At 45.4% G+C, this 26,232-nt stretch overlaps 1 protein-coding gene across 1 annotated transcript in view; it reads right to left on the bottom strand.

Annotated features, from left to right (window-relative positions):
- Positions 1-26,232, bottom strand: part of HEATR4 (HEAT repeat containing 4) — a 597,929-nt gene that overhangs the window by 47,689 nt on the left and 524,008 nt on the right. Inside the window, exon 17 of the mRNA XM_069638774.1 lies at positions 13,251-13,303. Within this exon, the coding sequence (XP_069494875.1) occupies positions 13,251-13,303 (53 nt within the window). The remainder of the gene's footprint in view (positions 1-13,250; positions 13,304-26,232) is intronic.

Here is a 26,232-nt window from a genome sequence, read left to right as displayed (position 1 = left end):
CTTGTTTCCTGTTTTCTTAGTTTTTGTTTAATTAGTAGTTCATTTCGTTCTTTCAAGAATTTATTTTAGAACTTCTAGAACTGTATTTAAATTTATTGAACTGCGTCACATTTTTTGCACCTGGCAAGTTGGAGTGTGGAGGTCTGTTTATCATTTTAGCGTCGTGTGTTTTTTCGGCCCTATAAAAGATTATTGAGTATTGTTCCATTTGGCGGCAACAGTGCTTTTCTTAACGTCGGACTAGCGTTAGAAATCTTACACTGTCTGCGCAAGTGACAGTGTGGTAGCCACGCGACTCCGAGGCGTTATGTTTTATTTACTAACATTCTAACCTGGCGCGTGATCATCACTGGGCTGCCTCTTCAAGGATTAGTGTCCGGAACTGAGGAATTTCTTCTTTCCAGTTTGAACAATTCACATTAAGAAGAGTGGAATACTATTCCATTACGCATGCGCCCATGCCAGTTTCATTTTTGAACTCTATTCCTTGTTCATGTGCGCATCCATTTTAGAAGGAGAAAACAATATCTTCACGCATGCGCATACTCTGGTTAAAAGAACGCTTCTTTTATGAGCAATCTTCTTTGCAAGCAAAAGATCCAATTAATGAACACTTTATATATTCAGGAAACAAACAATTTTAAATTGAATAGCCAGAGTGTCATTTTTGGAATTTGTGTTGAAGCTAGAAATTAATACGAACAACAGGTATAATATTTCCAGCGGGTTGTTTGGGTAAATGACATCTGAACTGCTAGAAGATTAACTCATTAAACTGAGAGAGATTAGCAGTTTTTCAATACTGAATTGAAGAAATTAGTAAGAGCATCTGAGACTCTATTTTTCTGTTTTCTTCAGTAGAATTCACACACGTCCTCTACGTTATTCACAGAGGATAATCAGGTATGGTGGCGTGTTTATTTACTTAAATTGATAAAGAGAAGTCAGAGCCAAGGAATTCAAAGGTTAGTGACTAAAGTGAATTTGTTGTTATTTTTACCAACAGGTTGACAGATAAAGAAGCTGAGCAAAACCTGAAGTTTATTATTTTGTCCCATTTTCCCCCTTTCCCTTGGGGGTGCTCTCAAATGAACTGTTTGATACCAGTTAAGAGGTTAGCATCCAAAGGGGACTGCGGGGGTTCAGCAGCTTCCGGGGCCAACATCAGATTTGAGAAAGCCTGACAGTTGCGAACTCAATATAAGTTCCTGGTTTTGGGAGTTACTGCGCTTATGCGGATGGAAACTAATTGCAATTTTAGTAACGATACTCGGAATCTTCATGACATGCTGTTATTGCATACACTGCCTGACAATTATTTGCTCTGAAATAACTGATAAATGCGTACACATGGTAACAGAGAAAATAACTCCCAAAGTGGATACGAATGTAAACTATGAAACAAACTATGAAAGAGTTCATGTCAATTAATATTGATGATGACGATTACAGTAGTATGCATAGTTCAGAACTAGATACATGGTCAGAGGAAGATGCGATGTATGGATGATGCTCTTGGCTTACGGCCAAAAGGAGGGTTTGTGAGTCTATAAAATTACCCTACCAGAGCATAGATGGTATATTATGTTGGCCGAAAACCAATCGCATTATATGCCCTACATCGCCAGATACAGAATCGTCAGCATAACCATAGAGCGTCCATTTTGTGCCCGCAAGATCCGCCATTTGCTTTCCCTTGCCTTTCTGTTCTAAACGCTTTGCAAAATGTATTTCATTTCGGTCTGCTCTTACACGTAGCAAGGACACAGGTTACATGTTGAGAGACCGGCCCAGACAGGAATGCCAAGCAGTACAGAAATACATTGTTTTCCTCCCTCACAAGTCCTTGAAGGCGAACAGAAAGGCATTTAATCACCAAACCAGGTGCCAGCCGGTCTTGTTGAAGCTGTAGAAACAGGCTGTTAAGGGCATGAATTATACTTTACTAGCGGCCCCCCCTTTGGGGCCTTCTTAGATCAGGCTGACCCCTAGTTCACGAATAGAAACTAGACAATAGCATGCTTTGTAATGTGTCTCTCCTATGAACACAGTTTGCTCTCTAAACAACTGCTTTATGTTCTTCATAACAAAGAACCATGTCTGCTTACTGCAAAATTGCAACTGTTGCTGAACCAAATAATATAGATTAAGAAAGAAGCGTGTCATTATGTGTCATATTTGTTATAATTGTTAATTACCGAACCCTAGCTCAAGAAGATACATTATGGGCGGTTTTTGATGTGTCACCGATTGTACGATTGTCCTATTTTGTATATATGAGACTGTTGTAGAATGCTCGCTCTCTTGCGTCTCACGAGGTCTGGGTGACACACGTTGCGAGACGTGAGATCCAGTCGGCCGACTGAGACTATTTGCTTTGCAATAAACCGTAGATTTTGGGAATTGAACCTTGTGTCTGTCGTATCAGTTTGTGTATGGTGATTGTGCCTTGTTTCCATGCGCAAGGGTCTTCAGGGCCTACCAACACTGTATTTAGCCTCCAGAGCTTGCTTTGCTCTGATTATGATTGCATTATATTGATATTTTATTTCTATCGCGCTCGTACACAAGTGTCTCCGAGCTCCTGTTGGAGGGAACTGCCCAAACTATTTTCAGAGCCTTTTTTATTTTCATTTAGGCATGAAGCTAACCTTTTACATTTTACAGACACTCATTCAGGACTTGCAAAGTCCTTTCGGCCACTTGCATAGTCTAGTAGATTTTATGAAGGGCAAGTACCATTTGCAGGGAATGTTTGGAAATGTTATTTAACATTTACTTTGTTTGCCGTAAATGTCAAAGGTTTCACTGTGTGGCACGCCTCTGGGTGGCAGCAGTGTGCCAAACATAAATTGGGTTTGTGGTGACATGCACCATTTTACAGAAAGCACATTTACATTTGTTTTCATCCGTTGCTATGGGACGAGTGAATTTCTCTGAGTCGAGTAGGTAAACTAAGAATTTGAAAGATTTTCAAGGCCAGACCCATCTCACTAATGTCTTACTTCAGCGGTAAACAAACCTATTGTATTTTTTACTCATTTTATGTCTGGGGTACAAATAACTCCTGGTGACATTAAACATATTAGTACTATATTGCTTATCAAATGGGTTTGTTTGATAATCAAGAAAATGTTAATTGGCAAACTCTGCTAATATATTTTTGAAAACTAATTTAGGTCCTGCACTGTATTGGTTCAATCAAGAGGAAAGTGAGTGGGTTGGTGGCCCTATTGGCCTTGTTACTACACACCAGAAATGTATAACACCATTAGAGCTCTGTCATCAGGGAAGGCACTGGGACCTGAGGGTTATATGGCTCATTTTTACAAGGATTTCTTGACAAGCCTAGTACCATATTTATTGAAAGTGTTTCAGCAAGCTTTGCTGGATAGGAGACTACCGAAGTCCATGAGGTAGGCTGTAGTTGCGCTCCTTCTGAAAACGGGGAAGGAGGCTGAGACATGTTCCTCTTTATAGGCCTGTTTCGCTGATAAATATAGACCATAAAATACTGCCAAAGATTTTGTCCCTCCTTGGCCCCTTTGATGGTGAAGTGTGTGAAGTCTGATCAGGCTGGCTTTATTCCTGGTAGGTCCTTATTCTATGGATTACATAGGATATTTGGTATATTTTTGGCAGTCTATCAACATGACCCGAACGTTACTGCCCTTTTGGATGCTGAAAAGGCATTTGATTCCATGGAGTGGCCTTTACTTTTTACAGTACTGAGACTAACAGGGAGGAATTTATATAATTGATATATACTAATGGGTGGATTGCTAAACCAATTCATTTGGGTTGGGTTACAAAGCAAGGTTGCCCACTCTCTCACTGCCTGTTCGCATTGGTGATCACGGAATTGATAAGGGCCCGGGATATTCATATTCATAGACCGATTCTGTTTTTTACACACAAACTGTTAATTTCACTGTATGCGAACAACATTATATTAAACATTACAGACCCTAGTGTTAACTTGGCTCCTATTATGGCAGATGTTTTTGAATATGGGCGATGCTCAGGACTCCGGATTTACCCCAACAAATGGCGCTGTTCCCTTTGACTGTTCGCACAGTGGAATATCAAGATTGTCTGGGCTTCCAGTGGCACAGGGAGACTACCCACTATTTGGACATTTAACCTTGCGGGATCCCCAAATACTCTTTTTCAAAAAAATTATAGTAAAACATTGTCTCAGGCTAGGGCCACGTTTGATAAATGGATGCATCTACCATTGTCATTGTACAGCAAGATTTCTCCAATTAAGATGGCACTTTTACCCAGATTTTTGTATATATATTTTTTTTAATGTTCCCCTGACGGTCCAAGATGATTTTTCAGAGAGGTGACCTCTATCGTCACGAGATTTATTTGAGCTGATAAACAATTGTGAATGCGGTGAGAGCTCCTTTGGAGAGCGGCGGGCTACCACTCCCAGACTTTGCAGGTTATAAATATGCTGTGCAGGCTGCGTTTTTAATCCTATTGGTGTGCTTCTAACCCTGATCGATCACATGTTGAAATCAAGAGGGTGCTTGCTTCTCCAGCGTTATTGAGCAGTTGTATGAACAGCTCTGCAACAAATAGAACACAAGTCACGCCAAGATGTGTTTATACTCTCCCTTTTTACCGGTGGTACATATTCCAAGGCTACCATTAACAGGGGAGAAAGGTTGTGTTCAGTGCATGGGTAAAGTGATTATCTTTCTATTCCAGGACCCACCTCCCCGCAACCCCCAGAACAATTTCTTACTATTGACAAGTTTTAAACGTTTGGGCAGATGTCTGCTCTGGAACTATTTTTATATTTCTCTGGAACTATTTTATTTATTTTTTAATCAGGACTACCTTAAAATAATTATTACCGTCCTTTCCTGAAGCGCGTCTCTTCTTAATGGTACGATTATAGCTGAGAGCGAAGGGAAGCTGATCTCCAATGTTTACGAACGTTATTGAAAAAAAAGGTGGTATCGGCTCAAAATCTTTGAGGAAGGTGGGAGGAGTCTTTGGGAGCCTTGATCCCTGAGGACGAATGGCGTTATTGCTGCGCACAGACTAAAAGAGTAGTGCTTAACAGTATATGTGAATATAATACATTTAAAATGTTTTCAACCGCTTTATTATGCTCCTTTAGCCTTGCATAGAAAAACATCCTCTCCAAAAAAAACAGTGTAAAAGAGTTGCGCGTAGAAAACTGAGGTCTGCTAAATCAGTGGGAACGCTGACAAGCTGGTTGGTGGTGAACGTACCGGATAACCCACCCCCCTTAATGACCGTAGCATTAGCAACGTCCCCCCAGTAATTGGGGAAGGCCACATCGCAACTCAAGCCAATCCCCCGTCCTCAGTCGCCTGGCACGGTCCCCATGGCTGATCTGGAAATTCACTATCCCCCCAGATAATGCTACAACAAAAAGGGGTCACCTCAATTGGACCCTATTGCTGGGGTTATTCAATAAAATCCCTTCATTGAGAATTTTCGATTCTGGGGACTTTGAATTTGTGGAACTACTCCGGAATCAGCCTATGAAGGTGACCCGGATACACTGCTGTCTACCAGAGACAGCAGCGTTAATACGTTTACACCATCAATCTATAACCCACCTGGGCTATACACTGGATATTCCTGTGCATGTGGTGGTGAGTTTCGATAAACATTTGGGATGCAAGTGTGCTCACACGTTCCCCACGTCTGCCCAAAAGTGCAATTTGGTCACAGCGACTGGTAACTTCGGAGATGCCCAAGGATGGCAATGGCTTCAGCGCATAATTTCCCAAAAATGCCCACCCAAGTGAAATATAACTGCACTTAGTTGGAATACCAGGGGATTTTCCCATTGGTTCCAACAAGGCGGAACTCGGGGATTATTTTCCTGCGTGTGATATTTTTGCCTTGCAGGAAACTTGGGTCACGTTTGAATTCCTACTTGATGGCTTTCATATTTCAAACTCCTGCCTTAAAAGGGCACCGTGGCCACCTGGCTGGTGGGCTCATGCTTGGAATTAAAAATTAGTACAATCGCATTGAGTCCCCCTCGGGCGGTAACCTCTTAGCAGTTGAACTTGCTCTCCCCATCGAGGGCTCTTCATATTTGAACCTGTTGTTGGTTAATATCTACGACTGCCCAGGCGGAGAGGTTACTGAGGGGCTGTTCAAGGAACTCAATGCCTTGCTGTTAAAGTGGTACACTGCCTCCCCCGATAATGCTGTCCTCCTATGTGGTGACTGAAATGCCAGGTGTGTCGACCGTGAAGGAGGTGGCACCTTCCAAAATGTATTTGGACGTTGTGCAATGACACATAATAGATATAATCACAAGGGGGCACAATGGTTGAGTTTCCTGGATGACTGGGATCTTGCATTACTCAATGGACGTACCACAGGCGACCAACCAGGAAACACCACCTGGAAGATGGGTAGTAAGGAGGCCACCCTCGACTATATGGCCGGGAACCACAAAGTCTTAGAGCGAGTGCTAGCGAATGATAACCGTGATCATGCGATCTTGTCAGTGGATCTAGAAAATATGACTGACCATGGGAAAGTGACCATGTGTGGGGAAGCAGTGGCCAATCATGCAGGTAACCGAGTTAGTTGGAGCCATTAAAAAATCTCTAGGATGAATGCCATCTTATTCCCCAGAGATATGGTGGATCGTGCTAGTCTCAGAGGTAAGGACCCTTCAGCCATAGAACACTGGTTCCGTGAATTAGCCCATGCAATCGGCCAAACCGTGAGCTCCCCGGCTGCCTGTTGGAAAAAAAAGCACAACAAACCATTTGACTTAAACATACGTGATGGCAAACGTATGTTGCGTCAGACTATTGGAGCCCTGACCGCACAAGGCTGACATCAGGGTCTCCTCCCCCAAGTGCAACCAGAGATCAGAAAAATCAGGGCGAATTATCGGACCTGGTTAAAGCACTACCACTTGTCTTTAAGGCGATTGCCTGCCAGCGATTTGTACGTGCAATAATTTCCAGAGACAGTCGTGACATCTGGAGGACCCTGGCGACTGCAAGGGGGGATAGGCTGCTTATTACCCTGAACCCCATTCCGGGCGCTAAATGAATGGAATACGCCGCAGATACGTTTTATATTCCTAAGACATGTGTCACTATGCCTGTCCCTAGCGGTCCTTGGCCAGTTCCCGTGAGCCACTGGATTCTGGTGGCGTCTATTACAAAGCTTAAGGGTTCCAGAGCCCCCGGTGCAAATGGTCTTCCTAATGTTTTCCAGAGTCTGCAGATCCAGGTCCATAGCTCCCTCTTGGCAACAGTCTGTCCGCATTCCAGTGCATAAAAAAGGCGATTGCACAAAAATAAATAACTACCGGCTGTTGTCAGTGCTGGATAGCATGGGGAAGATTTTCACCCCCCTTGTCCTCAGGGAATTACAGACATGGGTTACTAAAAATAACATTATTAACTTAGCCCAGACAGGTTTCCGTCCCGGATCTGGTACCTCTAATAACATCAGGGTATTGGACCAGCTTGTCCATACCACTCTTAGTCGCAGGGACATAACATTATACGTCGCCTCTGTGGACTTTAAGAGTGCGTTTGACCAGGTTGACAGGGACATCCTATGGGCTAAGCTTCGGGCTCTAAATTGTCCCGATTGGATCGTTCACATCTTGGTCCTGCTACATAGCAATAACGCTAGAGTCCAGTTGGACCATGGGGGAGGAGTTACTTACCCCATACCTATCCATATGGGTGTGAAACAGGGTTGCGTTGCTGCCCCTATCCTACATAATTTGTATATAGCGGATCTCCTGTCCCACCTGCTTTGAGTTGCTAACAGTCCGCCGAGGATTGGTGACCTGCCTGTGGTGGGGATGCTATATGCTGATGACCTAGTCCTTTTTGACCGCACATATAAGGGAATGAAGATTCTACTCAACAAACTATCTATATATGCCCAGGAACTAGGGCTGACCATCAACCTGGAAAAGACCAGCGTTATGCTGGTCACCAGGATTGCGATCCATATGACTCGGATGGACACAACTTTTGGTACCATTGACTATGTTGAGTTTTACCCATATTTAGGCCTGGAGATCAAGCTGATTATGACCTAATCAAGCTCAGGAAAATCCGCAGAGCCAAGCAGCTAACGTTGCAGGCACGTAAGTTTGCTGGGGGGCTTGCAGGATTCTCATTGATTGGAATTCTCCTGCTCTACAAACAATGCTTTGTCCCAATGCTGTTGTATCGACTTGAAGCCCTGGCCATGCAGGATTATTCCTGGCTTAACATTTTAGGCCAATTTTGGCAGGCATTGTTGAACATGGGTCCATCCTGTTCTATGGAATGCTTACGCTTGGAAATGGGCCTCACCTCCTTGTGTGGCATGGTGAGTCAGGCGAGAGGATGTTTCTATCTGAAGTCCCGATCCAATCCAGGATGTGATTTGCTAGCGGCAGTTGGTAGGAATCTCGACTCAGGAAAGATCTTTGCGGGATCCAATTTTCAATCTCTCAATGAGAAATTATTTGATGAGATCAGCTGGACCCATAATCCCAGTTTGGGCACCCCATATATACATCTAAATAAATCTTTTGGAAAAAAGTTTGACAGATGGAATTGGTGTAAGAACTATACCCACCTGGCCAAATTAAAAGGATATGAGAAAGTGTCCAACGTGGTGCACCGTTACCGTAAAACCCAACCCTATCTCCTGCTTTGTCCGGATCCTGCCATTAGGAGGACCTTTATACTTAAACTCCACACAAATCAGTTACCAGTACGCACAATAATAGGACCTCAGTTGGGGCTGGCGGCGGAAGATAGATTTTGTTGTATTTGCTCCCTACTTGACAAACTGGAAACAGCTAGGCATTTGCTCTCCCAGTGTGTAAAACTGGGCGACATATATGTCTAATTTTGGGAGCCATGTGCATAGGTATGAGACCATTCTCACTGATTCCTTTTTGATAGGTGTTTGAATACTGATTCTCTCTCCATGCAATTGGCACTATTGCGAGTATGGCGCCATGTCCTAATTTATTTGGCGTAGTAGGGAACACTCTGCCTTTACTTTTTTTAATTCTACAATCACCTAGTACACATTTGCATAAGGCCAATAAAATACAATACTCGTAGCGATTGCAGCATTAACGGCCAGCCGATAATGGCATTTGTGCATCAGCATGCTGTGAAAGAAAAGAATTATGGGAGTATAAGGCTTTGGAAGATGTTGGTCACGCTTTTTGTACCAATTGTGATGTCTGTATAGCTAGCTGACAAACCTACCATGTATGTTTTAAGTCTAAGTGTACAAGAAGAGTAAAATTAGACTCCCATCTCATGATGAATGAAATGAGTGTTGTTTGTAATGTTGCATCTTTTAATGTGCACACGTTTTTAGCCTTTTTCAATATTAAAATGATTATCTTGCCTCGGCATCACAACTACATATCCTATATCACATTCAGTCTGGCTCTAACAGCCCCTGAACCAGCCCAGGGGTATTTGGTGAGAGTAAAGGAAGGAACTGGGAAATTTCCTTGTAGATTTCGACGGGGATAAACAAATAAACAATCATATCTGCTTTAATAAATAGCATAACTGAATGTAATATTGTGTAGATGGCCGCACAGACGACGCTGGTTTATAAGCATGCATTATCATGCCTTTTATGTTTTAAAATGTTCGTTATAGTGACGTATGTCTTCTATTTCGATTTTAAGATATTATGTATGCTTGATTATTGTTTATGGTTTCTATGGATTGTCTGATAGTATAGTTGAATGTTGTGTAAAGTTCTTAATTGAACTAAACCACAATTAAGATGTGTTATTATTATAAATTAAACGGAAGAGTTGAAAGTGCAGAACCCTGAGGGATTTGTAAGGAAGGCATGGTATCAAAGTAAGACAGACACAAGTGATCACAGTTCAAGGGTGTTTATTAAACTGTAAAAACGGGTGAGATAAACACCTAATCTAAACCTAAATCTAAGCTGTTAGCCAGCTTCGACCATCAAATAATAATGATACAGTCCTAGTGGAGTCTAATCAAATAGACAATGCCTATACTAAGAAAACCTATTGCCAATCCTTACTGCTATGCTAAGAGTGTGGGATAATCTTCACAAGAAAAGAAAGAAATGTTCACAAAATGATACGTCCGGATGTTATGGTTGGGGTCTCCCTTCCCCACGTTTTTAGCACGGGTCAAGGCGGGACTCTTGAGCACAACCCACTCCTGGGCTTCTCCAGCACGAGCTTACAGTTCCTTTTCTCTATATCAGGGCCTTCTGTGCTCAAGTCTCATCTCTTGCAAAGTCTCTTGCTTCAGAGGGCCTGATATGCCAAAAACAACAAGACAAACAGTTCCTTTCTGGTAACGTTCACGTCAGGTGTTTACTCTTCACCCTAGGATCCCCCTCAGCCGGGCTCAGGACTTCTTTCAGTGTTAGCCTCTCAAAGCACTTGCCAATTTAAGCAAAGGCTGCCGAAGGGTGATCACCTCTCACTGGGTCACTCTTGTTGTTCAATGCAGGTGCGTGCTTCACAATATCACAGTTCGTACAGCGTTCCCCCTCAACTGGGCGCAAACGCCAGTTACACAATTCCCTCAGTCGGGTTCACACTTTCCACAGTTCACAATTTCAAAATCTCATCAGAAAGCAGGGGTTCCCTTCCCCTAGCTTTCTCTTGGCATCCCTCCATCAGGTTCACATTTTCCACAGTTCATATTTAAACAAAAAGTAATTGTAGACCCCTCAAATTCTTCCCTTTACCTAAGTCTGGGTCTCAGCCCCCAGTCGGGCTCTCTCTAAAGCCCCTGTCAGGTTTTCTCTAAAGCCCCCAGTCAGGCTTCGTACAGTTCATTTATCACAATGTTCTAGGGTATGTTGGGGTTCACCCCAATTCGACTGTACAAGGGGTTTGGTTTAACCCTCATATTACCACCTTGACACCTCACGCCGGCCTCCCTTAAAGCCTCTTGGTACTTGTTGTTTCTCCTGATTTGAGAGAGGGGGCACCAGCCAGAGACCTTCGAATGAGCGCCCACATGGTGCTGGACCACTATCTCTGGTGCCAGTTTCTCTCACAAAAGTTCAAAAGGTCTCCCTCAACCGGGCTTGGACCCTTCTCACAAAATACACAAGGGTCTCCCTCTGCCAGGCTCTGAACCCTCTCACAAAGTTCACAATCTTCAAAAGTCTGTTTTTGGACTCCCAGTCCCAGAATGCACTTGTGATAATGTTGCTCCCACTTCACAGATCCACAAAACGGCATTTCATGTTTTGGGAGCTGTAGGAACCTGAAGGGGGAGGTTTCAATTAGGTCACGGTCTTACCTCCTACCCCTCATGTACCTGGGTTTGCCTGTCTGGCAATAGGGGAGGAGTTCTGCTACAGATACCGCCAGGCAACCCCAGCTGCCCCTCGTCTTGCCTTCTGCAAGTACAGCTACCTCCTTCACAATGCAGTCTCCTCTCAAATAGCAGGACCAGTGTTTGAGCGGTTTTCTCCTCCTCCAGGTTTTCCAAGGCTTCTGCAGCTCACTAAGGCTTTCACCTTCTCTCTGGCACCTTCCAGCATCCCCGACTTGCTCAAAGTGTGCTTTCCTGTCAGGTGCAAGAAATTAAAGTGGGAGGCCTGATTTAGCCTGGCCTTATTAATGGGACAGTCTGCTGTAGAAAGGGGAGAGTCTGTTTTTTGTGTCTGTGGTTCCCTGTTGGTAATCAATCTTCATCCTCCCAATCTTTCTCCTCCTTGTCTCAGTAACTTTAGAAAAGAACAGAGGGGAAGAATTATGGGATTGTAGTTTTCACTATTAAATTTAGGAAAATCTCAAAAAATACAGTCGAGAATCGTGGTGGGGGTAGTCCTGTTGCTACTCACAGTGAGTTGTCCGCGAGAAAGTGTCCATGTCGGGAAGGGGGGGAGGGGTTGAGTTCCTAAATATCCTACATGGTAGAATGAGGACAAGGTGTTACAGGGTAGGGTGCACCGCATCTCACCTGAGGTATTCCCCCGAGCATAAGCCCGGTTTCCCCAACCCTGATGATCCTCCCTCGCTCGTCCACCCCCAGGGTGGGGATCTGAGAGCGCCAGCCCTTCCCCGGCCACCTGAATAAGGGATTCTTGGGGTCTACTTGGGGGTAATACCATCAGGTTTCTCACAGACTCCAACTCAATGACAAGAATCTGAGATGTACTCATCACACTTGACTTGTTGGGGCCGATTAAACAAGACAGAGTTAAACCATGACAAGGCCTTGTCTGAAACTCCCTAACTGATTTTAGATGGGAGAGTAGTATATTGTGATCGACTGTGTCACATTCTGCAGAGAGGTCCAACATAACCATGATGGGCTGGGAAGGCATTACATCTGTCAGCATCATTAAGAGTTTGATGGGAGAGTAAAAAAGTGGTGGACAAGGGATTGCAGTCACTTTTACTGCACTGCCAAATTTAGAATTTTTAAAGTGAATCTCAGTAAAAAACTGCCTGGCTGTGTGGAGGAAATTTCCCCTAACACAAAACCATTACGGCATGTGTTACGCGTGAGGTTATATGCAATCCCCTGTAGGACTCTAAAATAGGGAATAACTGAAGAGTCTACATGACTGAATCAGGTGGACCTTTCTCTTTACTGCATGCTCACCTGCAGTAATTAAAGGTTGGCGGTATTACCAGAGACAATACCGCCAAACTCTTAATGAGGCACTGTGTTGGGTAAAATGCTGAGTAGACATTGTATGTACCACAAGGAACAAGAGCTTTAATTTTGGGGCAGTGGTTATTGGGTGGCAAAAAAACTGATAGTCATTGGCAAATGAAGGAGAGAAACGGCACAAGAGCACTGCCATGCCACCCACCACCTTGCCCAAGCCCCAAATGTATCCCTTCTAATCGAAAGGAGGTTCTCACTGCAGGTTGACTGGTGCAGTGTACAGGACTTGCAATAACTCTTACTGAAAACCTTGCTGACATTCCAACCCATCAAAACCTATATATAGATGAATTTCAGTTTACCAGCCATTATTCATTCTCACATTGTCAACTCTGCTCCTGGATCAACCGTCTTATCCCTCGTTCTTGTGACTCCTTCTCAGCATGGCTGCTGCAGCTCACACACCTATCACACAATGAAGGTCTGCATGGGCCTTCTCTGTGTACTGAGTTACTGGCAGCTATGTCTACTCCTGGATCCCAAATCAGGGCTGAAACTGCCACTGGACCACTGCAGAAACATAAAAAGCACTCATTGGACAGCAGATTTTACCTGCAGCTCTGCTTCAGAGGTTGATGTCATCCTGGTGGAGGCGCGGCTTCTATCTACATGCATGATAAAGAACAGGCAAAATTATCAACGATGTACAAACCAATCTGCAAGGTATTTACCTGAAGACAACCAACATTTGCTGGAATATTGAATAATATAATTGTCAACTCTAGAGCAGGTATGAGAAAATGTGGTTCTCCCATGAAGTGCTCTTATGATTGTGTATAAACCAGTAGGTAGTGACCAGGAAAGATCTTTCACAGTACTGTACCCTGCGGGCATGCGGTTGCACTCCATGCACCATGGAGGTGCAATGACCTTCAGTGCTCCACTGCTGTAGCCAGGCTGTGCTAATGATAGATTAATACTATTCCATGGTAAAACACTGATGAAAAATCACAATGTCTCAAAATATTAATGTATTGCCATGGTTTTTGGTGTGTATTGTTTTCAGTTTTTCTAATGTTAAAGAGAGGGATTCCCACTCCTGATTCCCCGCCCGTCCCTCTGCCACCCTCCCCATAACTTCTTTCTTCTATAGTACAGAAATCCAGAACAGTCAGGACTACAGTCAAAAGGAACATTCATTTTTAGCCTCCAAAGGTTTCTTTAGGTGCTGCTGGGTAAACTCCTCTATTGGTTGTACTGGCACAATGAAACATTTATTTAAGAACATCAACATGTACACTACTCTTGTTGGGATGGTGGGCTTTGAAGTTAGCACAATGAGCTTCCTGTGCACCAAGAGGGTGAATATACACGGGACACTGGTTTGTGATGTGGCCCTACACAAGATTGTAAAAGGATCTTTACCATAGAAAATATTTTATTTGCAAACTTTTTCAGTCGAATCTGAACCTCTTTTTTGCATGGAGTGGAGGACTTGGTCTCAGAGTACTGTGGCAAAGTTCCCTGCCTAGCTGTCACAGGTTTCCCCCTTTTTCACCTGTTTTCTCTGTTTTGCAGAGTCCTTTGTCGGGGTTTTCTTCCGAGCAGTTCGGGTCTTGTACAAGCCTGCTCGGCTGTCTTCGGATTCCAGAATTCGTTCAGCTTCTTCGTCCGGGATCTAGGAAACTCCAGGAAGTTTTGAATGGAGGCAGCACACGGAGGCGGTTTGCGCGGAACGCGGAAGAAACAGGAACAAAGAAGGTAGTAGGAAAGGAGAAGGAGGAAGGTCAGGGAACCAGGAAGCAACACAGTTCAGGAGAACGAACTACGGAGCACGTCAGGCCACAGCTATCGGTAGCGTTGAGACGCGCAGAACCGCAGGGGAGTGGCTAATTTATAGAACGTGCTGCATAGGACGTAAAGGTCGATAGACCGCGTTCCGTGTATACGGCCATGTTGGATGTACTACAGCGAGTAACCCCCGATGTGCCAGGGACCAGGAAGACCAGAAAGGGCGTGATCGACGGATCATGACACTAGCACTGAGGGTGTCGGTCAGGGCTACTAAGGGTGTCTGGTGCCACCACCCGTTCTGTGATGTGCCCAGGAGCAGTATGGGGCGGATCCACTGGTCCAAATCCAGGGGCCTGTGGCAGGTGATCTCCACAGTGATTCTTCTTCTGGTACTGCGCTTTAAATCCTTATCTAAATGTGCCAGAGTTAATCCATGTGGCTTACTCATATGCATACTGCCAGACTTTGACGACTGCAAATAAGTAAATGAAGATCACAAGCCTAGGTTGTGTTTCTGTGGGCGAACCAAGGTACATGTGCTGGCCTCTCAACCGCTCACTCATGAGCTCTGCGACTATGCTCCAACACTCATGCATGTTGAGGAAAAATTGAAGCTGATGGACTACCCAGACGTGTAGAGGGGGAATAGAGGGGACACATCTGTCTGCTGCCCCGCACAACCAGTCCCAAGTGCAAAGCAACTACCAAAAACAGCTGCAACCCATAGACCATAGTCTCGTTCAGAGTTCGGTCAAAGACCTAGAAAGATGGGGAGTTTTGAGCAAAGGAGAGGCACATTTTAGAAAGCAGAAGGAGTTGTGGAGAAAGATGAAGGTGCAGGAGGAGGCTTGGGAGAGCTGAAGGTGTAGAAGGAGGCAGCAGATCTGAGAAGAGTGCTGGAGGTGCAGGAGGGAAGGCGGAGCTAAAGGTTCAGGAGGGTGGAGGAGAGGATAACACCCTAGACTGACTCACGGACCGTAACTGCCACAGCGCTATCACCAAAAATACCCCCCTCCCCATGGTTAGATCATCATATTCTATCCTTCACTGTCCCCATTGCCCCCTCCTCCCCGGCAAGCTCCCCACCAAGATGCTTCCACCCGTTCTGGCCGGCAGCTCTCAGAAACGTATTAAAGACAGCCTACTCCCCTACGCAGAGGCCCTCAAACCAGAGTGTATGGACACTTCCGACACTAAGAGCCTGGTGGATCTCTTCACGAAAACACTGGCTGATGCCACAGACACCATCACCCCGCTAAAACAAAAAAAAAGCCAAGCCTGTGGTGCACCTTCATTCGTGCTATACCCAGGACCTAACGGCCCAAAGCATCCTTCTCTAAATTATCTCTAGAATACAAAAAAGCAATCATTCATGCCAAAGCCACAACCTACAATGCACGAATAGCTAAGCTGACTCACACAAAATAATTATTTGTGATCCTTAAGGAAGTAGAAGCCCCAACTGCCCAAATCTCCTCACTGATTAAAAACCAAGCCTGGTGTGATAGCTTTCAAAATGCTATGCAGCAAAAAATCGAAATGTTAAAAACCAAAATCTCAGCTAGACAGGCCAGCCTCACCCCTTCCAATACAGTCACCCTTACGCCTCATGCCAACCCCCATGATATCCCTCTATTCACCTTCCAAAACATCTCTACCCAAGAAATACTGGATATCCTAACCCTCAAAATGCAAAGGAAACATTTGCCCAGCTCCCCTGGTCAAAGACTGTGCTGACGCTTTGGCACCATTCATTACGGCAATCGTCCCCTCCTCCTTCACAACTGGGGTGGTCCCATCCAGCCTCAAGGAAGCCTGGGTCATGCCCTTTCCAAAAAAGCCAACACGAGAACCAGCGCTACCTAACAACTACTGGCCCATTACAACAGTCCCCTTCTTGCTAAACATTCTTGATAGAGCAGCATATATTCAAATACAACATCACCTAGAATCCAACCTCATCCTAGGTACCCGCCAATCTGGCTTCTGCCCAGGCCATGGTACCGAGTCAGCTTTCATCGACCTGAAGAACCAAATGGACAAATTCAGGGACCAAGGGAACCCTACCCTCTTGCTCCTCTTGGAACTTTCTGCGGCCTTCGACTGGGTCGATCATAGTATCCTCTGCCACCACCTCACTGCAGCAGCCTCCATCTCACACAAAGCAGTCTCTTGGATCACCTCCTTCCTTGAAGGCAGAGTTTCGAGAGTCATCTCCGAGAACACATCCGCTGAGTCTGCCCCCATCAGCTGTGGTGTACCTCAAGGATCTTGCATGTCGGCCACCCTTTACAACACCTCTCAAACTCCCTCAACATAGCCTACACCAAATATGCAGACGGCACACAAATCCTCCTCCCCCTCTCTGGCTCCTACACTGACGACTGTGCTGCACTCAGTGCCACCTACGTTACTATCAATGCTTGGATGGTGACCCACAGTCTCTGCCTCAATGATGAGAAAACGGAACTTCTCATCATTGGTGCCCCAGCGGTTTTAAAGAAATTGGACCCCAAATACAGAGCCTTTAAGATTGACGGACCGCTGATCCCAGTCTCCACAGCTGTCAAAACCCTGGGAGTGTATCTTGATGCTACTTTCTCGCTCACGAGACAAGTCAACGCCATCTCATCTTCTGCTGCGCGTTCCACCAAGCTCCTAAACTTAGCCAGACCCTTCCTCTCTAGGGATCGCTGCTTGACGATTGCCCGTGCAGTAGTGGGCACCAGGCTAGACTACTGTAATGTACTATTTGCTACCATTTCTGCTCAAAGCCTCAAGAAACTCCAGACCATCCAAAATAACTAATTCCGGGCCGCTATCAACGTACCCAAGCTAGAAAACATCTCTGCAGCCCATAGAGCAGTTCACTGGCTGCCTGTCAAAGAAAGAATCCTTTAAGACCTTAACGATCGCCCACAGATGTGTCTCCAAATCTGCCCTGCCATACTTGGTTCAAAGGGTCACTAAGGCACATGCGACCAGACATGTTAGAACCCCCTACACTCACAGACGAATAATTTCAAACTTCAAAAGTGCAAAAGCCGCAGGGGCCCGCTTCCCAGTAGTAGGCGCCAAGCAATGGAATGAGATACCGCAAGCACTAAGAGCCGAGGAGTCATACTGGGCTTTTCGCAAATCCCTCAAAACACTTCTATTTGTCTAATCACCTGTACCAACCAACCTCTGTGTCTCACTTAGAATGTAACAGAAGGTATGCCTCTGATATCTATAACTGTAAATAAACTGTAAAACAGTGCATGTAACACGTGATGCTTCCATGCTTCGCCTAGAGGCCACATTTAACCAGTTTTTCCAGTGCCCAGATGCCTATGGGCTTGTTCGCACTTTACAAATGCAGGAGGAAGATGACCTATGAAAAGAACTGACGGTGCAGGAGGTGGACAAAAGGAGGAGAGAGCTGATGGTGCAGGTGGAGATGTGAGGTAACCAGAGAATGAAAGGTGGAGCAAGGCCTCATTACGAGTCCGACGGTAACCGAGGCGGTAAAACCACCTGGTTACCGCCGGACTCGTGTTACCATTCTGCCTCCGTGACTCCCGGAATTACCGGGGCATTACAACTCCGGTGTCCCGGAAATTCCAGAGGCGGAATGGTGTTAATCCCCATTCCCATTGAGTCCCATAGGACTCAATGGGGATGGGGATCATGGAAACACCGGCACCATCTCATGATGGTGCCGGTGTTTCCTCGTCCGCCTGCAGGCGGGCGGTGTTAAACCCGCCAGGTCAGACCTGGCGGGTTTGACGCCTCCGCTTGCAGGAGTTGTGATCGCCCGGCATGGAAACAACGGTGGCGGCAGGTTTACCGCCACCGTTGTTTCCATACCGGGCGAGTTATAATGAGGCCCAGAGAATGGAGGGAGAACAAACCTAGGAGGAGGTAAAAGTACAGATGTGGAAGAAGGTGGAACAGCAAAAACAAAAGATGATGAAATTGAGGAGGATCATGGATAGGCAATCTATCCAGGAAGATCTTGATCAAGCAATCCCCGCCTTATTGCCTAATTTGCCTGCTTTTGCATCAGAGCCCACTAAGGGTATTTCGACTTCTCAATTTTTTCAGACTCCATTCTATCATACCAGCAGGTTTTAAAGGCTTCTTATTTGACCTTCTATTTGATAACGGATTATGTTGCCTGCAGACATTCTTCCTATTTAGTTTACTTCATTAAGCCATTCTTTGAACTCCCTATTTCTCAAGGAGTGGTTCCAAGGGTTCTATGGTTTTCTACTATTACTCTTCTATCAAAAAAATATTTCTTGATCGAGGGCTCTTACATAACTACCGGTAGAGAGCTGGACTGCCTTGGCCTGCAAAAACATTAGAGAAGATGGTCACGTTCCAACTAGAAGATCAAGTTAAAGAACATCAACTTTTAGGCCCTTTCCAATCTGGTTTATGCCCAGCTCATAGGACAGAGACCGCCCGTCCTGTGAGCCCCACAGGGATGCTGTATGGGATGATATTTTGAAATATGTGGATGAGGGCATCTGTACTTTACTAGTTATGCTGGATCTTTTGGCAGCATTTGACACTGTAGATCACAACATCTTACTTTGTAGGTTGTCACAAATCACAGGTGTATCCCAGCATGTTCTGGGTTGGTTCTGCTCTTTTTTGAGGGATCAAACCCAACAGTCCAAAATTGGTGGATATCAATCCAATTTGATTTATATTTCCAGTGGGGGTACCTTAGGGGTCATCCTTATCCTTCTTGCTTTTTAATATTTACATCCAGCCTTTGATGTCTCTTTTCCAACTTTGGTGATGAGTATCATTCATTTGCTGAATATATCCCGATTTCTCTGCGTATTAATAATTCTATAGATTCCCTGCCCATTCTGTTGGTATGTATGTCTGTGGTTAAATAGTGGATGAATCGTAACTCGTCTGCAAAGAGTGGACCCACAAACAATCCTTCTTGTCACACATCCACCCTCTGGAACTCAATCCTGGTGTCAGCTCGGAATGCCCCCACAATTCTCCAATTTCGCAAATCTCTCAGAGCATGGATTTTTCAACACCTGATGAAGGACAAATTCCAGTGGATGCACATACTGATGCACAGACTCGCAACTCACAGCAATGCGCTACTGTTAAGAAATGCCAGCCTAAATGCTGGCTACTCACACTCCGCTGCTCTCAAACTAGGTCCACTCTTTAAACAAAATGAAAAAGAAATTCAACAGGTTACAGCTTAATCCATCACAAACAGACTATTTTATTTGGTCTTAAACATGTGCTTAGAGATTTATCAAGTCTACCATACCCAGCGCCTCTGTTCGAGCTCTGTGGTAGTATGTCCCAAAAGTGCTGGACTGATCGTGTGGAAAAGTCTGAAGTCATCAGACCATGCAGCGGGGATTACGTTCTGAACCTGCTGACAGCTGCGGGAACACTGTCAGACACTGTCGTTGCTTCAAATGAATGCCCCACAAAGTGGTAGGAAGAAAGGACACAACTGCAGACAAGATGTGACTGGGAACAACATGGTCTGTTTGCGACATGACCACCTATGCACGTTAATTGCCTGTCCCTGACATTGTGGACACTGAAGGACTTGCTGCCATGGAATAGCACAGGATCACTGCTGCCAAAGGAGATCCGTCCTGGAGAACGGCGTGGCAGCACTGAGAGGCTAGGGCTATGGCGGCCATGGATTGAGGCATCAAACTGGGGGGTGGGGTTAGCACCGTAAGAAAACTTGACCCCGGATTGTAACTGACAGGGATTGGATACTGTTGCCAGTGCAGCGTATAAAGAAGAATGATCCGGATAATCAGTGTAATTCTGTTTCTGCATTTTGCAGGACCCAGATGGCAAGACGAATGACAGAGTTTTGTTGAGCCTATTAAACCTCTCTCAGAATGCACCATGAGGAATCTAGTGCGTCTTTATCAGTATTGCTCCAGTGGGGGCTACCTGAAGCAACAAGGGACATGAACATTTTCTTTCTTTGATTTATTTCGAGACGAACTAAGCATCTGTTTGCCTACCAATAAAAGATCCCTGACCACTAAAAACGCAGCCTCTGACTCTTCCCACAAGTGATGGCAGGGGATCAGAGCATGCCATCGGAGCCCTCATCAAGACCTTGGCCGAGGGCCAACAGCAGTAGCAGCAGATGCTGCAGGTACAGAGGTGATCCAAATCTAGGGCACAGCACAAGAGGAAAACCAAGAAGCCTTGAAGCAATTGAGTGATGTGATGGTGGGTACCTGGGGGCATCCCATAGTACCCCCCTCAATTATCTAGAAATATCAAGATCCTGTTTTTTTAATACCAATTTTGGTACGGGTGGCCAGGAAAGCCCAATGGTCCCCGGAATGGTGGGGTCACTACATAGCGCCTCTCCTTACCACCACCAAGCAAGGGGCTTATCAGGCTGTGAACACCTCAGGAGACACTCCCTGTGGAAAAATAAAAAGAGCCATCCTAGAGAGGTTGAGAATCGATGACGCATACAGAATCTGACTCAGGGAGACAAAGCTGAAAACTGGGGAGAGGCCATGACAGCTGTAGTATCGAATCCAAGATCTGACGGAGAAATGGCAGAAAATACAACTTAAACAATTTGTGGACTCCCATCCCTCCCTGCTCCAAAGATGGTTGAGACAACCATTGTTTGTCGCTGTCAGAGGCTATCAATATAGCAACAGCCTATCAAAAGGCTGGTTTCATACAGAGTACCGGAGCAAGGGGCAACACAGAAGCACCAACCTATGAGCTGGCTGTTACCCATTGGACCACAATGGAACAGAAGACTGTCAGGTCAGAGTTCAGAAGTACCCCCTTGCCTCTGGCTTCTCGTCAACCACAGTGTTTTGAATGTGGTGAATGGGGCCACATAGCCCATTTTTGCCCATGAAGATGCAACGGGGAACCAATGGAAGTCTGTGATATTCAAACCCAAAAATAACAGAGGAGAAGATGTCCTTATACTGTAGAGGTGACCGTAGACGTAAGACCCACACAGGCTATACTTGATAGCGGGGATCAGCAGACAGCCATCACACCCAGAAGTAAGTGGCAATAAGATGTGTAACACTCCTCCTATATCGATTTAGGTGTGTCATGTGGATGTAAGGATCATCCAGAATCATCAACCTAGGTATCAATAACAGGAATATAGACCTTAGGGCCACCATAATGCCTTCCATGCCGTCTCCTGTTCTCCTCAAGATCTAACAGCTTTCCAGGACTGTCTTCTAGAGGAGGAATGGCTGAGAAGAGCGCCTTTATTCCAGGAAGACATACACAGCCCCCTATTGAGGGAAAGAAAAACTCACCAAGAAGTCAGACCGGAAAAAAGAAAATTGAATAGTCAGAAGCTGGTCATGTGTTTAACAGACTGGAATCTGCACAGCCATGGACTGTCCTTTCTGGCAGACAGCCAGACTGATCCAACCGTACAGAGAGCGAGAGAACAGGAGGTTACCCAGGAGGAACCCAGTGAAGAAACTGGACCATGGTTCAAGAAAAAAAAGCCTTTATAATCGAATAAGCAGGGACTGGGGTAGAGAGAAAATGAACAGTTACTGCTCCCAAAGACCTATCGAGAACTGATGATGAGATTAGGCCATGACAACCAAACCAGAGGACACCTGGCTGCAGAGAAAACTCAGCAAAAAGTCCTGAAATGGTTTTATTGTCCAGGTATTTACAGGGAAATATCGAAGTACTGCCAAGAGTGTCCCATCTGTCAGCAGACCAGTCTGAATATACCTCTCAGAGCTCCTCTACAACGGATGCCCTTCATAAGGGAACCCTTCCAATGCATTAGAGTCGATACTGGACCCCAGCAGCTGTGGATACCAGTATCTGCTGGTAGTGGTGGACTACGCAACACAGTATCCAGAGGCCTTTCCCATGAGAGACACTTCTGCCACTCAGGTATGTGATCTTCTTATGCCCCAGGAGATGATCACCGATCAAGGCAGCAACTTTATGTATTCGTAATGAAAAAGTTCTGCCAACAGATGAGAAACAAACCGCTACGGACAAGCATTTATCACCCACAAACCAATAGTCTTGTCAAAAGATATAGCAAGACCCTGAAACCAATGCTTAAAAAAGTGACAGCACCCACAGAGGAGAACTGGGACCAAGCCCTACCATGGGTATTAATGGTCCTGCGAGACACTCCCCAGTCATCGATGAGCTACTTGCCCTTCGGACAACTTTTCAGAAGACATCCGAGAACCATACTAGACCGAGTGAAAGAAGACTGGGAAGGACAAGAAGAGCAACCCCTACCAGAATATGTGGAAGACTTGAGAACACAACTGGAGAAAGTAAGGAACCTGACAATAGCTAGGACATGCTCAACAAAAACAAGAACAATATAATCGAACCAGCCGCATGAGAACCTTCCAAGTATGTGACAAGGTGCTGGTCCTGTTACCAACTAGCGATAACAAGATATTGGCCAACTGGAGGGAGCCCACTGAAGGAAGTCCTAGGATGCGTTAACTACCTGGTGAGCCAACCCGATAAACAACAAAAGGAGAACTATCACATCGAACCTCCTGAAGGAATGGAAGGAGCCATCTGCCTCTGTTGCCTTGATCAAATCTGTGGCGAACACCTCCACTGAACAGTTCCAGCACGGCGAAGAAGCGAGCATCCAGGATGTTCAATGGAGACCTGAGTTGGCAAGCATGAAGCAGAAGGAAATACTGGAGGCTCTTGAACCCTACTCACAGGTATTTTCAAACCTATCTGGGAGAACAGATATCATTGAACATTCCATCGAAACAGTATCGTATTCCTGAGGCCAAGAGAGAGGAGTTACAAATGGATATTCATGAGATTTTGAGATTGAACATAATCAGTTCCTCTACTAGTCCTTGGGGCTCTCCAATCATCCTGGTACCAACACCAGATGTGTCAACAAGATTCTGCATGGACCTTTGGCAGTTGAACACCATTTTGTACAATAAGGCCTATCCGATGCCCAGAATCAATGAGCTGATAGAGAAATTGGGTGGAGCATACTTCTTGAGCACTATTGACTTAAACAAAAAGGGCACTAGCAAATCCCTCTCCCAGAACAGGACAGGGAAAAGACAGTCTTTGCCAGCTCCTGTGGGTTGTATCAGTTTAACATTATTCCGTTCAGGCTTCGTGAAGCCCCAGCCACCTACCAGTCACTCATGGACAACATCCTGACACTGCATGCAACCTACGCTTCTGCTTATCTGGACAACCTCATAGTATTCAACACAACATGGGCTACTCATCTCGAACACCTCCAAAGAGTGGCGAGGACCTTGGGTGAAGCAGGCTTCCACATCATCCGAACAAATCTGTTTTGGGGGCCATTTGGACCAAATACCTGGGGTACACTGTAGGGAGGGGCTAGATACAACCTCAAATCAACAAGGTTGAGGCGATCCTACATCTACCACTTTCGACAACCAAAAAAGGCAATCAGAGCGTTTTTAGGCTTCGTCATCTATTATAGATGCTTTATACCTCTGTTCTCTTCCATAGCTGCACCCCTTTCAGACGCACTGAGATCTTCACACTCTGGTGGCCTGACTACTGACAGAGATGCGATTATAGCCTTCCAGCGACTCAAGACAATAATTTCCACCCACCTGGTGTTGCAACTCCTGGACTTCACCAGCCCTTTCTACCTAAAACCGATGCTTCAGGAAGTGGCCTGGGGGCTGTTCTCTCTCAAGGGACTGTACGTGACATCAGACGTGTGGCTTTCATTAGCCGTAAGATTGAACACCACAAACTGGCCTATTCCACCATAGAGTGCCTTGCTATAAAGTGGGCCATGGAGTCCCTCTGATACCGGGTGGTCATTTACTATATTCACTGACCCTGCACACCTACAGTGGTTGGCGTTCCAAAAAGACTCAAACCACTGTTTTGTTGCAATGGTTCCTTACGTTACAGCCCCTTACGTTTCGGACTCTGCACAAGCCAGCCAACTTTCAAGTGGTTGCTGATTATTTGTCTCGCGCCTCTGATCTACCTGAATGGCTTGATCCCTAGGTGGGGGTTTGTGGTAGTATGTCCTGACAGCGCTGGCCTGATTGTGTGGAAAAGTCTGAGTCAGGCCATGCGACAGGGATTACGTTCTGAGTCTGCTGACAGCCGCTGGAGCACTGTCTGGCACCAGCGTTGCTTCAACTGAACTCCTGGCAAAGTGTTTGGAAGAGAGGACCCAACTGCACGCAAGCCGTGACTGGGAACTACATGACCCGTCTGAGACCTGACCGTCTGAGACCTGACCGCCAATGCACGTTAAGTGCCTGTCCCTGACATTGCGGACACTGCAGGACTTACCGTCATGGAATTGCACAAGAGCACTGCGACCAGAGGAGATACATCATGGAGATCAGCTTGACGGCACTGAGAGGCGAGGGCTATGGCGGCCATGGATTGAGGAATCAAACCAGGGGGGAAGGGTGAGCACTGTAATAAAATGTGACCCCCGCATTGGTAACTGACAGGCATTGGATACTGTTGCCAGTGCGGTGTATGAAGAAGAATGAGCCGGATACACTGTGTCATTCTGTTTCTGTATTTCGCAGGAGCCGGACGGAGAGACCAGTTTCATTGGGCCTACTAAAGCCCTCTAAGAACACGCCGTGAGGAAACAAGTGTGTCCTTAACAGTATCGCTGCAGTGGGGGCTACTTGAAGCAACAAGGAATGTGAACAAAAATGTCTTTGATTTATCTTGAGGCGAACAGAGCACCTGTTTGCCTACCAGTAAAAGATCCCCGACAACCAAAAACACTGCCTCCAACTCTGATTCCCACAAGCTCCCAACCTGCTTTGTACATAAAGTTAAGAATCACGGCTGCTACTGGCAATCCGGTTTGGGTTGTGAATTTTAGGTAAGGGAGATAGTCAAATCTATGTTATTACAGGTTTTGCCTACTCTGATCTACACTGCCCTATATTCCCACCATTGATCATCCAATTGTGGTTGGTGGATTAGTTCATTCCAGGCTGACATTCCACACCGGCAACTTTCCTGCATTCAGGTAGCACAAAATACTTCAGCATTCCTTTCCAGTCATGGCTGCAATCCGCTGGAATAAATTACCACCAATCCTACGGCAGGAAGAGAATTACTTACGTTTTAGGAAACTCCTGAAAACTCACCTTTTCATGTGAAAAAACCTGTATTACACCCGCATGCCAGGATAGTTTAAAACTCACCCTACAATGAATTAACATGGGATTTGCCCCGCGCCCTGATGCCTGTAGGCGACCGGCGCGATATGAACCAAAATACAGTACAATACAATACAGTATAGAGAGTTATCTTTCCTTTACCAAAGCCATCCCCCATTTCTCTACTGCGTAGATCTCTGCATTTGCTGACAGTTAAGCAGAGGATAGAATTCAAAATCTTGTGCTTGGATTGTAAATGTTTGCATGAACGTGCACCCCAATATCAGTCTGATAGAATTCAAGCACATCAGCCCATGCTTGCTCTTCACTCTGCTCATTGACATCTGTTGGCTGTTCCAACTTCCTGCTTTGTGTATCACGATATTTGGATTTATTTCAATGTGTTAAGCGCCTTTGCCAAGGTGCTGTACAAAAGGCAAAATCCTGTACAAAATAATGAAATAATAAATCCAATGACAATCAACATGAGAGCAAATTTTAGGAGGATGACCGAGAAGAGAATAGATAAGCCTTAAGGCGCGAACAAAATATGTGAAGGGGAGGGGCAAGCATGGATGTCAGGTGGCAGAGCATTCCAATATTTGGCGGCTAGAAGGGAGAAAGAACTGAAG

The sequence above is a fragment of the Ambystoma mexicanum genome, chromosome 14 (genome assembly GCF_040938575.1).
Source record: "Ambystoma mexicanum isolate Mex_15411 chromosome 14, UKY_AmexF1_1, whole genome shotgun sequence".
Lineage (NCBI taxonomy): Eukaryota > Metazoa > Chordata > Amphibia > Caudata > Ambystomatidae > Ambystoma > Ambystoma mexicanum.
This window is presented reverse-complemented; position numbering and strand designations above follow the sequence as displayed.